Genomic DNA, 18,013 nt, shown 5'->3' on the forward strand with positions numbered 1-18,013 from the left:
GCCTCTCCCTGACCATTCTCAATTTTTTCCAACAATGACATACTTGAGTTTATTTCTCTGAGTTCTCAGTGTCTGAACATTCATCTTTTCAAACAGAGATATGAGTTTATATCTGCAGCATAACTCCTCCTTATGAATTTTCTCCAGTGAGGAATTTTCACAAGTAACCAAAACCAGTCCTGACTCAGCAAGTTCAAAGGCCCATTAAGAGTGGACATATTATGCTCAAATCCTTCCTCTCTTAGTTCTTTCTCCTTTGTGCTCTGTAACCTGTGAAAGTTATCTCCCTAAACCCAACTCAATGACTTACTTCTCCTTATTCTAAATGTCAATTTCTCCCTGAGGCCTATAGAATAAATCTCATTCCCCAACTGGGCTTCAGTCTTTCTTGACCCTCCAACTATCATTCTGTTTATACCTTCCAGTAACCACTGCACTTAACACTGCCCCTAGATAGGGGCTAACCCAAGCTAGCTTAAACAACAACAATGACCTCATAATTATTGGTTCACCTAAATGAATCTGATTGGGATTGGATCAGATATAGCCTTCTCCTAAGATTCAAAAGATGTCATCAGGACTCTGCTCTATCTCCAGAAACTCCAGGCCTCTATCACTTTAGCTTAGTGTTTGTAGAGGAAAGGGAGAGAGTTTTTACTCAGCCTTCCTTTATGAACATCCAGAGACTCAGATTGATAAGCCAGTTTGGCATCCTGTGAGCATGAAGTATTCAAGTCAAAAGGACCAGAATGACAACCAGAGTAAAGCAGATGAAAAGGCTTTCTGAATATGAAATGCCAGTCCACTTCAAACAATGGCACCCACATTTCTAAAAACACCATTCCCTGTTCTCTTTCACACCTATCCACTAGAAATCTTTCAAGATAAGGTCTCATATTTATTACCTCTTGACTATAGCAGTAAATAGTGTGCTGCTTATTCAGGTCCTTCTCATCTTCTGTTTGTCCACATTTCCATTCTTTAAGGGCTTGCTTAAAGTGCATATCCTGCAGAAAGACCTCCTAGATTCCCAAAAGTGGTCTGAAAGTAATAATTGCTTTCTCAGATAGGGTCAAGAAAAGCTGCTTTGGAGAGGAAGTGAACTGTGGACAGGAGTCCTGAATGATGACCAGGATTTCAACTATTACAAAGAATAAGGAGAGGGCTTTTGCATTCAACAACATCAAAAGCAAAAGCTTTTACATAGGGACTCTAAGGTACAATAGTTACTTTGCAGAGAATGAATACATGGAACACATGGATTGACTGAAACAGAGTAGTCAGGTAAGGATGGGGTAAGAATTAGCAGTCAGTTTTGCAGAAAGATTGTAGAATGTTTGAGAAACCAAAGAAAAAATTTTTCATTTTGTTCTAGATGCCAGAGCTTTCCCACATATTGATCTCTTTTCACTTGGGGCTGTCAAGTGAGATCCAACATAGAGGCAGCTTGTAAACCAGTCTCTTCCAGCTATAAGCACACTTATCAGTTTAGCCCAGTGTTCAGAAAAGTTCTTCTGCCTGCCACAATAGGGAAAAGTCTGTGAACAACAACCAAACTAGACAAAGAGAAGCCACATGGAGAATTTCAAAGATAGTAGTAACATGATAAGAGCACTGTTTTAGGAAAATCACCTTAATATCAATACAGTTCAAAATCCAGATGACTGTCAGTACCTGTTTCATTCCCTTACTGACTGACATCACTTCTGACTCTGAGTAATTTAGATTAGAATTCATGGGTTCTAACTGTAGGAGTGAAAAGGAAAGGAGGAGCTTAGTTTACATTTTGTCATCTCTTACATGAGCAATTGAATATTGTCCACAGTCTTATGAAATATATATAAATCCTTCTCCTTGTCCTCTACAATAATCGAAATCTTGGCCATAATTCAAGACTCCTGTCCACAGTTCACCTCCTCTCCAAAGTTGTTCTTGACCCTGTCTGAGAAAGCAATTATTACTGTCAGGTAGGTTCTATGTGTGTGCGTGTGTGTGTGTGTACAAGGTTGGTGGATTTTCCAAAGGGTATTTTATGGATTGGAACTGCCTAAATTCTTTTGCAATTACTTTAAGCTAAGAAGTCAGTTTGCTCAAAGGACTTGTCTTGGTTCTAGAAATTGTATGGCATTAATTAGTCTTGTAAATTTTGATTGTAAACGTATGTACCAATACTGAGGTTGTTTTGAATTGGATGGGTGTAAGCTCTTTTCTTGTTTTCAAAAGCTATAAACATCTAAATACAAGTGTATAGGCCAGAAGACTACAGTTAGAAAAAAACAGCTAATTCTGGTTGTTAGATATTATAATTCAAAAGCAACTTAGCAGAGTCTATCTTTCTCTAGTCGCTTCCTTTTAGAGAAGAGAAAGGAAAGGAAGCAACCAAAATACTGGTAGCAGAGAGTGACAGTTATCAGTAATAACAGAGTGGTAGTCACTTATGGGTCCAAAAACCAAGTAGCCCACAGTGTTTTGTTTAATTCTTTTTTATATTTGGGGGAAAAAATAAAATAACAATACATACCAAAATCTTTCAACTGAGTAAAGTCCAGTACGAGTCTATCATGTTCCATTGTATAATAATAAATGTGAAAATTTCAATAAGATGAATGCCTTTAGAAATATACAAATGGTTAAAATGTACTTAAGAACTAGAACATGGAATTATATCAATGAATGACAAGGAAACTAAAAAATATATCAAAAACTTATCTGCAAAAAACTTCTAAAGCCAATATTCATAGTGTTATCTAAAAAGGAAGAGATAACCATAATGTTTTATGATTTTTGTTTCTTTTTTTCACAAAGAGATACAACTTTTTCATTTCTGACAAAATGTTTCAAATTGTATCTTAAAAAATAAAGACATCTTATGACTGGTGAGAACATACAACTTTATTGATGGAAAATTATTAAAATCATTTTCCATTTTTAGCACACATAATCTTAAATTTTAAAACCCTGAAGAAAGAACAACAAAGAGAAAACTATAGTTAAATTTCAATTATTAACTACTGTTCATATTCCCAAATTAACTTATATCCAATAAAATCATAATTAGATTTGTGGGAGAACTGAAAGAAATGATACACACATTTAATTAGAATAACAAGCAGGGATGAATAGTTGTTATTTTTTCTCTTAAGAAAAGAATAGTGAGGAGGAGACAACAGATATTATAATATAAACATTTTACATTAATTATGTTATTGACAGAATAAGAACTCAGATCAGTGAATGACCTTAAATACATACTTTACTATTTATAAAAGTTTGATAGATAATAAAAAATCAAATATTAATAAGGAAAATAATTAATTTTACCATAAATTAAGCTGAGAAATGTTAGCTATTTTAAAAAATAATTTTCAATTCATTTTAATTCACATTGATTTAAAACTTAAATGCACAAGTTTGAACAACTACCAAAAAATGTCATTTATCTTCTCTGTAAAAGGGGAAGGATTATTAAACACTAAAATAGTAAAAGAAACCATCTCAAAATGAGAAGTTTTATACACTACCTATGTAAAATTTAAAACTTCTAGAAGACAAAGCAAAAATTAAAAGGTAAACGACAACTATGCTTTGGATCTGGAAAGTCCTACAGAAGCTCATGTGTTGAAGGATTGGTTCTCAGTGCTGGAAAGTTCAGAGGGGGTACTTTGGGGCAGTGATTGGAACATGAGGGATCTAACCTTAGCAGTGGATTAGTAAATCATAATTCATAATTAATGGACTGTTGGGAGGTGGTGGAAACTTTGGGAGGAGAAGCCTAGTTGGAGGAAATAGATCATTTGGAGGCATGCCTTTGAAGGCGTATGTTGTTCCTGGTCCATTTCTCTCTCTCTCTTTCTCTCTCTCTCTCTCTCTGCCCTTGAAAGGTATATTTTGTTCCTGGTCCATCTCTCCTCTCCTCTCTTCTCTTCTTTTTTTCTCCTCCTCCTTCTTCTCCTTCTCCTCTTCCTGCTCCTTCTTCTTCTTCTCTCTCTCTCTCTCCCTCTCTCTCTCTCTTTTTCTCTCCCTTCTTCTCAGCTACCATGAGATAAGTAGTTCTGCTTTGCGTGTGCTTTCCTCCATGATGTTCTGCCTCACTACGAGCCCAGGAATAATGGATCAAAGTGACCATGGACTGAACATCTAGGATCTGAGAACTCTGAAATCATAGGCCCCAAATAAACTTTCCCTCCTCTATGCTGTTCTTGTCAGGTCTTTTGACCACAGCAATGAAAAAGCTGATTTAAAACAATGTCCTTCAACCAATGACTTCTACTTTAAAAATTTTCTTTGAAAATGTTAACAGAAAGGCAGACAGTTATTCAAGATTTTTCATTGCAGTATTGTCCACAAGGAGGAAAAAACTCTCTAACAATAAAGAAATGGTTATGGAAATTACAGTGAGCATATTATAGAATATTGTTCAGGCATAAAAATGTTTTCGAACAGTATGCAAAAGCATAGTGAAAGGCATTCAGTATGCTCTCAATTATGTAAAAGAAACAACCTGTGAGCCATGAGCCATGCATAAAAAATATATTGCAGAAAATATTCGGTAATGTTATTGAGGTTAACACTCAAATGTGGTAAAATGATGATTTCGTTTTGCTTTCTTCTATTTTCCAACTTATCTACAGAGAGCATATTGTAACTTTATTCTTACAGAAAATAATAAATCTTACTTTTAAGGAAGAATTTAGGCACCCCTCCCATAACTCTGCAGGATTTTCTTTGTTTGCTTTGTTAGTCCGAGAAATATTCCTGGGCACTACTCACCCACGACCTCCGCAATCATGAAGATGAAGCATATTGCGGAGGCCACGCACAGTTTCCACTTGGCGTGCGCTTGCTCATTCACCCGGCTCTCGGTGGCCTTGGAGTTGCTGTGGCAGTGATAAATGCCTCCTGCCTCCGGTGCCTCTGGCCTCTCTCCAGGACATTGATCTTTATTCACAGGTTTCTGTTGGAGTTCCGCACTGTGGTTGAGTTTGACAGAAGCAAGAAGTGAACATCGTTGCAAACACCTCGCTGGCAGCCTTACCGTTCTCAGAGCCACCGTTAGGACATTTGCTAACTAGCCCGGAAGTTTTAGTTCACAGCTTCTCCCAGGACAAAGTATCACGTGTAAGGAGCAAGCAAGGAATTCCCTTCTGAATTCACACCTACTGCAAGTTTTACTTTTATTCAGCAAAAATATTTTCTTATTAATATTAATCTTATCCAAAGATTTAGAGACATCAAAGGACAGGACTTTAATGCAAGTCTTCCCCAGTTACTTCACTGAGAGCTGTACGATAATAAAATCAACAGGGGACATTGCATGATATGTTTATATGAGCCAGACTGAGGATTCAGACAAAGGCCAACCCGGTTACCATTTGTCCTGCTGAGCCGGTGGGGACCTTAGAAACTTTCTTACCCCCACTCCTTGGTAGACAATCTCTACCAGTCAATATCATGAGAGTGAAACCTACTTACCCTTCTCAAAGTAGGCAGTGAGTTATCAGTTCTGCTCAAACATAAAGTGTGATTTAGAGTCATTCAGAGAATCCTAGAATTTTACTGATGGAAAGATTGTGGATAGCATTTAGTCCAACCACAGAATTTCTCGACTGAAGTAACTAAGATTCAGAGAGGTTAAGTAACTGGCAGAGGCTAAAAGATGAGCAAGTGATAAGACGGAGACCAAACCAACTCTCTTTCTATCATACCACCTGCTGCCTCCCTGTCTCCATATCGGTGTGCCTAAAACTCATTTCCCTCATGCAGATGTCAATATCCAAGGATCTTAAACTAATAAGATTTTTAAATTTTAAAATAAACTTATTTGAAAATATTAGTAAGATTCTGGAATTAAGAACTTCATGATTCTGGCTCTGAAAGGTGAAAGAAAGAAAGGAAGAAAGAAAGAAAAAGAAAGAAAGAAAAAAGAAAGAAAGAAAGAAAGAAAGAAAGAAAGAAAGAAAGAAAGAAAGAAAGAAGGCAATAAATTAGTTTCTCCTGGAGGAGTTATTTCATTTGGCCTATCTCCATTAAAAACCTGATGATTTGGGCTTAGCTGATTATTATTATGTGGCCTCTAATTATCATTATATTATATTTTTAGAACAAATTAGATATATATATGTATATGCGTGTGTGCATATATATATATATATATATATATATATATATATATATTCATTATAGAAAATCTAGAATTACAGAAAAGTACAAAACCAAGACAAAAATCACTGGTAATCATACCAGTTAATTATACTATGACACATCTATATTAAATAAAAGTTCTCCATATGTTAAAAATATGATATAGAAGATTTAGCACTGAAAATTTTGTAACTGTAGAGCTAGGAATCAGGTTCCGAAGCTGCATCTGTTAGGATCCTGCTGTGGTTCTGTCATTCATATCCACTGAGTTGCAGTCATGTGGTTTGAGAAGAAGGTACCCTATTCTCAGCAATTAGAGTCAACCTGGTTGGATTTAGCATTGGATATGGTGTTTATATTTATCTATGTGTGTGTTAAGCAGGAGGCAAGAGCTCACGATCTTCAGTGGGCTCCCCAAAGGGCCCATGACCCCACAAGAAGTTAAACACCAAAGTCAAAATAAATTCCTCATCCCTCATTAAGGCAACATGATCTGTCTCTAGACTCAGAACTGACTTTGGATCTGAAAAGCGATGTGAATTCTAACAAGTATTATTTTTGAAAAAGATTATATAGAAAAGTAATGCTATGAGGCATTAGAAAATTAAATATGAATTTGATATTAATGAATAAATACCAAAAGATTCTCATGCATTCAAATGTGGTCAAAATGCATCAAAAAGAAAAGGCGGGGAGGGGAGTAGAGAGAAGAAAACAGAAACTTCAGAAAAATTTGTGCAAGTAGCCTTGAACTAAGTTTGTCTGTTAAAATAGGATTTAGGAAATGAGGCTTTATTTGTATAATGTTGGGTAGGTTTTTAAATTTGTTTTTTATCTTATCTTTGGTGATAGAAGTTAAGCCCCTTTGCTTTCATAGCTCTGAAATGGAGTTGGTAATATTATTTTTTACCCTCTTGTTTTCACTATATGAGATATGACTGCACGTGCTTTTTCATTTTCTCATTACTTCTCCCAAGAACCTCAAATCACTATTCCTGTCAGAAAAGGGGGAAAAGGCCTCGATCTCACCATGCATTTTCCAGCACTTCATTTATTCATTCAACGACACTTGTTGCATGCTTAAGATGTGCCCTCACTCCCAGAGGAGCTAATGATACTGTATCCTGAGACAGTGAAGATTCAGATGGAAGAGTTTATACCCAGCAAATAGAGAGAAGCAGTAACTGGGTCAATGGTAACAGAGGCTATGTATAATGGACAGAGACTGGGAAGTTGAAGAGGAAGACAACTTGGTTTTTTAATTAAAAATATTTTTAACTTATAACTAAAACCAAAAAAAAATTTATACGTATTATTGTGGCAACATGATGTTTTGATGCTTGAATACTTTTCAAAATGTTCAAATCAGGTTAAACATAACTATCTCCTCAAGCTTTTATTATTTCTTTATGGTGAAAACATTCAAAATCCTTTCTTCTAGCTTTTAGAATACATGATACTGTTGTTATCTGTAGTCAATGCTGTGCAATAGCTACTCAAAAGGAAGAGGTAGGGAAAGGCCCCTCTAGGGAAGTCATGTCTTAGCAGCCAGTTAAAGGATGATCAGAAGACCTCTGTGAGCAAAGAATACCACAAGAAGAGGACATGGTTGGTGCAAATGCCCAAAGGCAGGAATGGTATTCTCTTGCTTGGAAGGTTAGCTTGAACAGAAAGGAAAGTATATTGTTGGCTCCTGTGGCATTTTATTGGTCAGCTTTGCGTCACTGTGACCAAAATACCTATCAAGAATGGAGGAAGGAAGGACTGTATAGAGGGAAAAGAGGGGTGGGAGGGGTGGGGGGAATGGGAAAAAAATAACAGAATGAATCAAACAACATTACTCTATGTAAACGTATGATTACACAAATGGTATGCCTTTACGCCATGTACAAACAGAGAAACAACATGTATCCCTTTTGTTTACAATAATTAAAAAAAAAAAAAAAGAACAAAGGAAAAGGTTTTTTTGGCTCATGGTTTCAGAGGTTCAGTCCACTGTCAGCTGACACCATTGCTCTGGGCCCAAGATAAGGAAGAACATCATGGCAGAGGGGGCTGTGGAGGGAGGCTTTTCTGTCTATTGGCCAGGAAGCAAAGTCAGGGCAGCAAGAAGGAGCCAAATGGAAACAGCTGGAAAGTTTTGCACAGGGGAAGTAACTTTCTGTGGTTTGCATTTCCAAAGCACTTTGGGTACTTCATGGGTGGCTGGAATGTAGAGGGACAAAAGAGGAAGATCCTTTAGGAGATGACTACGGTGAAGACACTGGCAGCTCAGCCCATGTGCTGAAAATGAAAATGGAAAGTAGACATAGTTGAGTGATATTTGGGAGATACAATTGACAGGGCTTGCTAATCTACTACATCAGTCAACGGGAATAAGAGAAGGGTGGGACCTACAGATGGCTTCTAAGTTTCTGTTTACAGCAGCAGGAAGATGGGCATACAGATTGCTGAGATGAGGTTAAGTAGATGGCAGTCAGTGTGGAGGCTGAGGACTTGGGTGCTGGCCTCCCACCACCAAAGAGGAACTCCCAGCCTTACCATTCACTAATCATGACCATAAGATAACTACCTAACCTCTCTGTGCCTCAGTCTCTTCATGATAGCATATCTCTCATGGGGTGGCTGTGAGATTGAATAATTCATATAAAGACTTCAAAGTGTGTCTGGAGCAAGATAAGTGCATATTTTTTAAAGTTGTTCTTAAATAATGGAACTACATTCCATAATTGCCATTGTTCTTCAGAAAGAATAAAGTAGACAGGGTTGGAAAACAACTTTTAGAATATGTACTTTTATATAAGCCTTTATTATGGTTTGGAGGTGAGGTGTCCCCAAAAAAACTCATGTATGAGACAAAGCAAGAAGGCTTAGAGGTGAAATGATTGGGTTATGAGAGTTTCAATACAATCAGTGGAAACTAGAACAGGTAAGATGTGGCTGGATGAGATGCATCATTGGGGACGTGCCTTTGGGGTATATATTTTATATCTGGCGAGTGGAGTCTCTCTCTCTCTGCTGCTTCATCTGCTGCTTCATCTTGGAGCTGCTTCTGTCCACCATACTCTTCTGCCATGATGCTGTGCTTCACCTCGAGTACCCAGGAATGGAGCCAGCTGCTTATGAACTGAGACTTCGGAAACCCTGAGCCCCCAAATAAAACTTTTCCTTCTCTACCATAGTTCTTGTCAAGTCATTTAGTCATAGAAGCAAAAAAAAAAAAAAAAAAAAAAAACCTGACTAAAACAGTCTTAAATAATCAAAAACAATTTGTTTTGTTTCCCCTTTGTCTACACCCATTATTCTAGCCAATTCCAGTGACAACAAAAGTTTTATGTGTACTGGAGATAGACCGTCCATTCCTAAAAGAGAATAAATGTCACAGAGAGAGACATCATTCCTATGATCCCTTAGCACTTCTTGGCTTCTCTTTCCCCTGCTTAACCACTTCCCTCGTCTACCCTGAGATAATTCTGCACATTCATAACATGGAAGTCTTTCTCAAACATAGTAGATGTTCAATACATATGTGTTGGGATTATATTTCACTTAATACTTGTGAAATGAGTGATGTGAAAGAAGCAGTTTAAGGGGAAAAAGAAGTAGTTTGGAGGGAGCAAGGGATAGACACGTTCACATAATTAGATGTAACTTCTTGACCTGGAAATTAGCCAATCATCCACCTTCCTTTTAGCAGTTTTTTTAAGATAAAATTGGCCTACCATGACCCATTTAATGTATATAACATAATGGTTTTCAGCATATTCACAGAGTTGGATAGTCAGCACCCAAAAGAAGAAACACCGTATCCATTAGCAGTAATTTTCCAGTCCTTTGACATCCTTCTCTTCAGGCAACCACTAATTACATTCTATCCTTATAAATTTGCTTATTCTGGACAATTTACATAAATAGAATGAAATAATATGTACACTTTTGTGAATGACTTCTTTCATTCGGCATTATGTGTTCAAGGTTCATCCGTGATATAGAAAATATTATTACATAAACATTTCATTGTTTTTACTTCCAAATAATACTCCGTTGTATAGACATATAATATTTCATATATTTGTTAGTTAATAGACATTGAGTTGTTTCCTCTTGGGGGTACAGTGGAATAATTATGAATAATACTGCTATAAAATTTTGTATGTAAATTTTTTATTTCTCTTGAATAAATATCTAGGGATGGAATTCTTGTGTCACAAAGTAACTGTTTAACATTTTTGTGAAACTACCAGACTGTCTTTCTAAGCACTGTTATCATTTTACATTCCCATATAAAACATATGAGAACTCCTATTTTTCCATATCCTTGTCAACACTTGTTATTGTTTTATCTTTTCTTTTCTTTTATCTTTTCTTTTGTGTAAACATCCTAATGGGTATGAAGTAATAACTCATTGTGATATTGATTGTTATCTCCCTGATGACTAATTATGTTGAGCCTATTTAATGTGCTTTTAACATGCTTATTATACATTTATTGATCTCTTGGGAAATGTCTACCTGAATTCTTTACACTTTTTAAGTTCATTTATTTATCTTTAAAATATTGAATTGTAATAATCGTTTATATATTCTGATACACATCCTTTATCAGATAATTAGGAAATATTGTCCCTTAATCTGTGGTTTAATTTTATTGATAATATTATTCATAAAATAAAGTATTAAATTTCAATGCTCTTCTATTTATGTAAATTTTATGTTGTCACCTATGGTTTGGATTTGTATCAAGACATTATAGGCTAACCCAAGATCACAAGGGATTATACTTATGGTAATTTTAGTGGGGTTGGAGCAAATTCAAGCCTTGTGTATGTTAAGCACATGCTTTCCTGTTGAGCTATACCACAAGTCCTATATCTATGTTTCTTTTAGGAGTTTTCTAGTTTTAACCCCTACATTTAGGTTTATGATTCATTTTTAATGAATTTCTTAGTAAGGTGTCAGAAAGATACAGAAGTCAATTCTTCTTCATATGGATATCCAGATGTTCTAGCAATATTGACTGAAAAGGCTTTTTCCATTATTGAATTGTTTTGGAACCCTTATTGAAAAACAATTGACCACACATCCTAAGGGCTGTTTCTGGATTTTCGATTCTAAATGTCTAAACTTTATGCCAATATATTACCATTGTGATTAATGTAGTTTTGTATTAACTTTTGAAATCAGGATGTGTAATCCCTCCAAATTTATCCTTTTTAGGGAGTGTTTTGCTTTTTCTACATCTCTCTTGTTTCTATATGAATTATAGGATCAGCTTGTTTATTTCTTCAAAAAAGGAAGTTGTGATTTTAGTTGTGATTCCATCAATTCTTCCATCAATTTTGAGAATTTTTTTTTTAAAAAAAAGGTTGTTTAGTCATCAATGGACCTTTATTTTATTTAATTGTTTATTCATATGCAGTACTGAGGATCGAATCCAGGGCCTCACACATGCCAGGCAAATGCTCTACCACTAAGCCACAACCACAGCCCAATTTTGAGAATTTTCTGTGTTAGCAATATAAATTCCTCCACTCCCAAAACTCCCTTTTCACTTATTCATATCTTCTTGAATTCTTTAATAGCTTCCATTCTTTTATTGATATTAGCATAGTACTGGCCTCATAGAGTGAATTGGGAAGTGTTCACTTGGTTTCTATTTTTTGGAAGAATTTGTGAACAACTGATATTAATTCTCCTCTAAATATTCAGTAAAAGTCATCAGTGGAGATATCTGGTCTTGGACTTTCTGTGAAGTTTTATTAGTAATTCAACCTTTTTGCTTCTTATAGGTTTACTCAGGTTTTCTATTTCTTCTTGAGTTAATTTGGTAGATGGTGTTCTTATGCATTTGTACACTTCTTTGAAGATGATATACCTTTCATTTTATACAGGTTATCCTTAAATCAGTTAAAAAAGGACACTAAATATGCTGTTTTTTATAATTACCTACATAGTTAATTTTGCTGATGCCATTTGTGTGTGTGTGTGTGTGTGTGTGTGTGTGAGTGCATGTTGACTTGAGTTAATGTCTGGTGTCACTTTTTTTTTTTACTATTTATTTTACCACTTCTTTACTATTTCTCACAAACTGATGTTAGCAACAAATTTGTTTTTGTATTTATTTCATTTTATTGAGATAATTATTTAGGCATTTATTTAGATTTTTATTTAGAAAGTCTTGCTGGACATCATTGGTCAATACAGTTCTTTGCTTTTTTGTCTTGCTGTGTTTTGTTTTTTAATTTCAGCACTTTGAATATGGCATCCCACTGTCTTCTACTCTTGTTTCTGTTTCTCTGTTTCTTGTTTCTTGTTCTCTGTTTTTAATCATACAGAGACACTGTAGTCTCAATAAGATGAAACAAAGTCACATTATGGATTTTTGAAACTGCTTTCAAGATATTCTCTTTGTGTTTTACTTTCAATGATTATTTCCTATGGAAAGTCAGGATATAGATATGTTTGCTTGTTTTTTCTTGGAGTACATTGAACATCATTAATATCTACATTAGTATCCACCAAATTTTAAAAGCTTCCAGTCATTATTGCTTTAAATATTTTTCTGCTCCTTTCTCATTTTCCTTCTGGTATTCCTATTATGCATATATTAATGTTAAATTCCATAACATATTTCCCTGTGGTTCTGTTAACTTCTTTTCAATACTTATTCTTCTCTTTGATCTTTATGCTATTTAATATCTATTGCTCTATTTTCAAGATCACTGATTCTTTTTAATGTTGCATTCTACCAGTAGAAGAGTTCTACTGTTAGGCCCCTATAGCAATATTTCAAATTTCATTTATTATACACATAAACCTGAAAATTTCCATTTTTTACAATTTTTTAAAAAATTCTATTATCTCTTCATTGTTATCTTCTACTTGGTGTAGCATTAGGGTCACATCTATCTTTATATCCTTAAACTTTATTTCCTTTAATGCTTTCAGTATATTTATAATATTTGCTTTAAATCTTTGAAATCCAAATCTAACATCTGGGCCCCCTTAAAAATGGTTTCTGTTGCCTAGCTTTTTACCATATATAGGTTGTTTATTTCCTGTTGTTTTGCATCTCATGAAATTTTGTTGAAAACTGGAAATTTTAAATAGTATATTGTGGTAGTTCTGAATACTGATCCTTTATTTCTTTTTACTACTGTTTACTTATTTATTTGTTTAGTGTCTTGGCTTGTCTAGGATAGTGGAATCTATTTTCTCTGGCTTTTCTCTATGTGCAGACTCTCTTGTCATTTCCTCTTAGGCATATCGCTGGGCACATTATAGTCATCCTTACCATTTTTTCATCCCCTGGGGGTGGTGACTATTTTGGTTGTGTTCACTTTGGCTGATTCTTCCTGTGGCCTCAGTATTAATCTTCTGATTACTCTGCCTATATTGGTATTACACTCAGATTCTGGCTTCTTTAATTGCTTAATGACTACTCCACTGTTTTCAACAATGCCCTGAGACACAAAATGTTTCAATAAATTTGGGCCTTATATTAGTCAGCTTAAGATGCTATAACAAAATATCACAGATAGGGTAACTTAAACAACAGAATTTTACTTTCTCACAGTATAGTTTGTAGATGTCTGTCTTTTTGTTGTTTTCACAGAGATTTTCCTCAGTATATATGCACAGAAGGAAGACAGAATGATCTCTCTGGTTTCTTTTCTTACAAGAACACTAATCCTCTCAGATGAAGGCCCCACTTTTACAACCTTAATTAACCTTAATTCATTCTTTGGGGTCTCCATCTCTAAGTTAGTCCCCTGGGCATTCAGGTTTCAACATATGAATTTGGGAGGAACTTTTAATAACAGACTATTTTAGGGGTATTTTGAGAACAACTTTTGAGGTTAGCAACAAGTCCAGAAGGAATCTTCTTATCTTTGTCCTTCCTAGTCCACCCCTGTTAAATGTCTATCTATTTCTACCTTTAGCTTGTTACTATCATGGAGTAACCAGTCTACCCATAGTTGCTCACCAGAAAAATCTCTGTTGTTTTCAATTAGCACCCTTATGCTTCAAAATCTCTATTCTTCGTTCCAATGATGTTTAAACTTGTGTATCATCAATCTTCTAATGGAAAGACATATGGTTCTTTATTCTCATGCCTTGTCTTTCCCATGAGTTGTACCCTTTCACCATTGCACCAGAGGTGGTGGGATGGAGAGTGACCTACCTGTGCTGGGGTGACTCTCTTGGTCTATAAGTGAAGCACTAAATGAGGATGGTAACACCTAGTCTTCTTTGCTTGTGCCCCCTAAAATAGAACTCCTATTTTATGAGCAAGTTGGTACAGGGATATTCCAAACCTTACTGAATAGACATTTTACCCTGTGAATGTGGGTTGGGTGAAGAAAAGGAACATTGGTCCTTTTTGCCACATACACTTTGCATGGAGGTCCTGAAACATGAATCTGAGGCAATGAGTGATTCCAGGTGCCTTTTTCTCCAAGGATGAACTATAGCCTTTAATTAGAAGCTTGGAGGAGGGGGATCCCTGTCTTTTGGCTATACCAATTCAGAACACAGCTACCTTCATGCTGAACTTTTGAAAGGAAGGAGGTAATAGACAGGTCCTAACTCAAATGCCCCAAATCTCACTTCTCACTGAGACTTACTAGGTTTTCTTGAATAAGTAGTTTTTTACTTTCTGCATACCCTTAAGATAGATAGATAAAATGGATAGATAATATAAATTTTCACCAGTTAAATTGTTGTTGAAAAGATTCCAGCAGTTTATCCCTACCAGCAGTCCCTGCCCTTGCTTCCCTGCATGCCTTTATCATATAACTTGAGAAAAAGAGAAACCCTATTCCTCCCACCAGTACCAAGAAAAACATATCAATCATGTATGTCAATTTTATACAAATATCATTTTCTACCATGAATCCCATCACTGAACCAGGAATTGAGAAGAAATTGAAGAGTGCACAATTGTGTTCTTGGTACCTTCAGGGCCCGCTGTTATGCTTTCTTGTGATAAAAATGTGTATAAAATGACTGCCCACAATTTTTCATCCGGTCTGTAACATACCACCGGGAGGTAGAATCTTTTGACCCACTCGAGGAATCTGGATCTTGAGACTTGCTTTAACCCATTAAGTGTGGCGAAATGATGCTGTGCCAGTGCTGGGTCTAGACCATCTGAGAGCAGCTGGTGTCCACAGTTGCTTTCTTGCTACCCTGCACTGCCATGTAAAGAACCCCAGGCTAACCTGATAAAATGAGTACCCATAAAGAGAGAGAAGCCATGGGAAGAAGAAAAAAAACCCCAGGCAAAAGCCAGCACAAAGACTCCAGGCATGCAGGTGGAGACATCTTGGACCTCCTTGTCCAGCCTAGACACCAGCAGAATGTAGCCTCCTGTGCAAAGCCAGCTGACTACACATGGAGTTCTGCCCAATTTCCAAACCACGGAATTGTGAGTAATAAAATGAAGTGTTGTTCAAGTCACTATGTTTGGGGGTAGTTTGTTGGATAGCAACAGATACATGAAACACTCCCTTTGCGGAAGTAGATGGTAAGTTTTCCTCCAGATTACTTAACAGTAGGTAAAAATTTAAATAGAAATCTAGTGATGAATAGAAGGAAATAAAAGGAACGAGAAAAGAGAAGGAATATGAAGGAACACACTCATTTATTAAATAGAGACAGAGCAAAATACATGACAAAGGAGATGGAAGAGGTGAGGAAAGGAAGTGAGCATGATAACTGAGGTGCACATGACTTCTGGAGGACCTGAATTAAGGATGCAGAGGGCACGTGATGGACATGCAGGTGCAGATGAAAGGGATCCCTAGACTGACAGAGGGCCTGGGTCATGTGTCAGCTCTGCCATACTGAACCATCTGACCTTAAGGAAAGCATTTGCTAACTCTGCTATTCAGTTGCCTACCTGATAGAAAGAAGGAGCAGGAAAAATCATTCCTAGATTTAATCTTTTTATTCAACCAGCAAATAAAGATGACTTTGAAAAATACTATGTTCTATAAACCATGTCCATCAATGAGAAGAATGAGAATTATAACTGACTTTGTGTTTGTGTGTATGTGTGTGTGTGTGTGTGTGCATGCACCACAGAGTGCTAATAGTCTATTTTAACAAGGAAAGAAATACTGTGGCTTCTATGACATAGAGATGCTCTGTTAGAGTGTCCTTAGTGTTAAAAATTTGTCACCCCAAATTTCTATCTGGCCTAACATGAGGCTTTGTTTTTGGTGTTCATGACCACAATAAATCACATCTCATTTTATTGTCTAAGAAATAGCTCTTCCAGTGTGACATAGTACAGGTGCTAGATTCTTTGTTATATACTCTTTTAAAAGCAAACTCATAAATGTCCTTTAGGCAACAAATTGCTCTGCAGTTACTAAAATATTTGATGCTATCAAACATATATTGTTACTCTTTATAATATTAATTTGGTCCCAGGAAACAAACAAAAGCATTACTAATGTTATTAGTGGGTAAGTATTCTCTCAAATTCTATTCCCAAGGTGAATTCGTTTCAGATGTTAATTCATTCATTTGTATATACTGAATGCATTTCATTCTGATTGAACTTCCTTAGCACACCAAAATCTCTTTCTCACACATCTCTATCTTTATTGTGTCATGGTCTCAGTTTGGTAAACTTTCCCTAATCCTACATATTACATAGGATTCCCCGAACTTCCTCCAATTCCATTTTATTTTTCAGTCCTTACACTGTTATTTCTGGGGGGAAAATAGTTCTCTGAAGCTAAAATTCAACCAGGACCTACGTTCCCTTGATGTAGTCTCATCCAATGACCCTAGCAGGCTATTTTTAATTGCCTTTTATTGTGTGCATTCCACATTAGACTCTAAAGTTTCAAGAGGACAGAAACCTAGCACCAGGAATATTTTCTTTTCTATTATACATCCAGAATTCAGCACAATAAAAATTTGTTGAACATGTAAAAAATGAACAAATATATTGCATATAGCACTGTGGGAGATATTATATTGCATATAGCAATTATATTAGATTGCATATAGCAATGTGGGAGGCATTGAAAATATGTAGAACATTAAATTTTGCAATAATTGCTATATCTATGGATAAAAAATAATTTTATGATCAATATAAACTAATATCATCTATTGTAGTAAAGTCAATTTTTTTTCTAAATACAACTTATTAATTTTATTATGTATCTTAAAAGTGGGAGTAATTGAGAGAATGAAAAGGAAACATACTAGATTGTACATGTCTATTTTCTGTAAGAAAAACTAGAGAATAAAAAAAACAATAAAAATGTTTTCTTCATGCACTTAATAGATATTTGAGGAATCAAATCAACTATATAGAATATCGCATTTTTCAGCATAGGTATTATATGAGTCAATCGGTTGTTTTCTAAAATGTTCCAAAATGACCCCAAGTTGCAAAACAAAGATTTACCACTCAGAAGCAACAGTATCAGGGCATTTGTTGAGTATTTAAGACATGGAAAATGAAGAAGCAGACACAGATATCTGTTACCTGTCTAGGGTGAAGGCGTACATCTTAGGGGCTCTGTCATTCACCAGGGAAGTTCTTTCAAGAAATTCCATGGTGACCAGGATTAGCGCTGTTGTCCTCGACGTTGTTGTTTGATTCACTGTCCAGTTTTTACACAAAGCGGTACTGCAATTATTCACACACTTCCCAAAGAAAATAGAAAAAGGCTTCTAGGATTTAAATTAAGGAGCCTCCCACATCAATCTTCTTGGTAGATTTGCTAAAATTACAGCCTCCTTAGAACATCACCTGGCCACAGAAACTGCCTCCCTAGGAGATTTGCAGGTGGGATCATATGAAGTGTATGTGTGCGTGTGTGTGTGTGTGGTGTGTGTGTGT

General features: G+C 35.8%; 1 protein-coding gene across 1 annotated transcript in view; it reads right to left on the bottom strand.

Moving 5' to 3' along the window:
* Positions 1-17,727, bottom strand: part of Slc30a8 (solute carrier family 30 member 8) — a 40,046-nt gene extending 22,319 nt beyond the window's left edge. The window contains 2 exon segments of the mRNA XM_047522924.1: positions 4,771-4,970; positions 17,642-17,727. Of these exon segments, the coding sequence (XP_047378880.1) occupies positions 4,771-4,970; positions 17,642-17,727 (286 nt within the window).
* Between the last annotated feature and the right edge of the window lie 286 nt (positions 17,728-18,013).

Source organism: Sciurus carolinensis, chromosome 1, assembly GCF_902686445.1.
Source record: "Sciurus carolinensis chromosome 1, mSciCar1.2, whole genome shotgun sequence".
In the NCBI taxonomy this organism is placed as follows: Eukaryota; Metazoa; Chordata; class Mammalia; order Rodentia; family Sciuridae; genus Sciurus; species Sciurus carolinensis.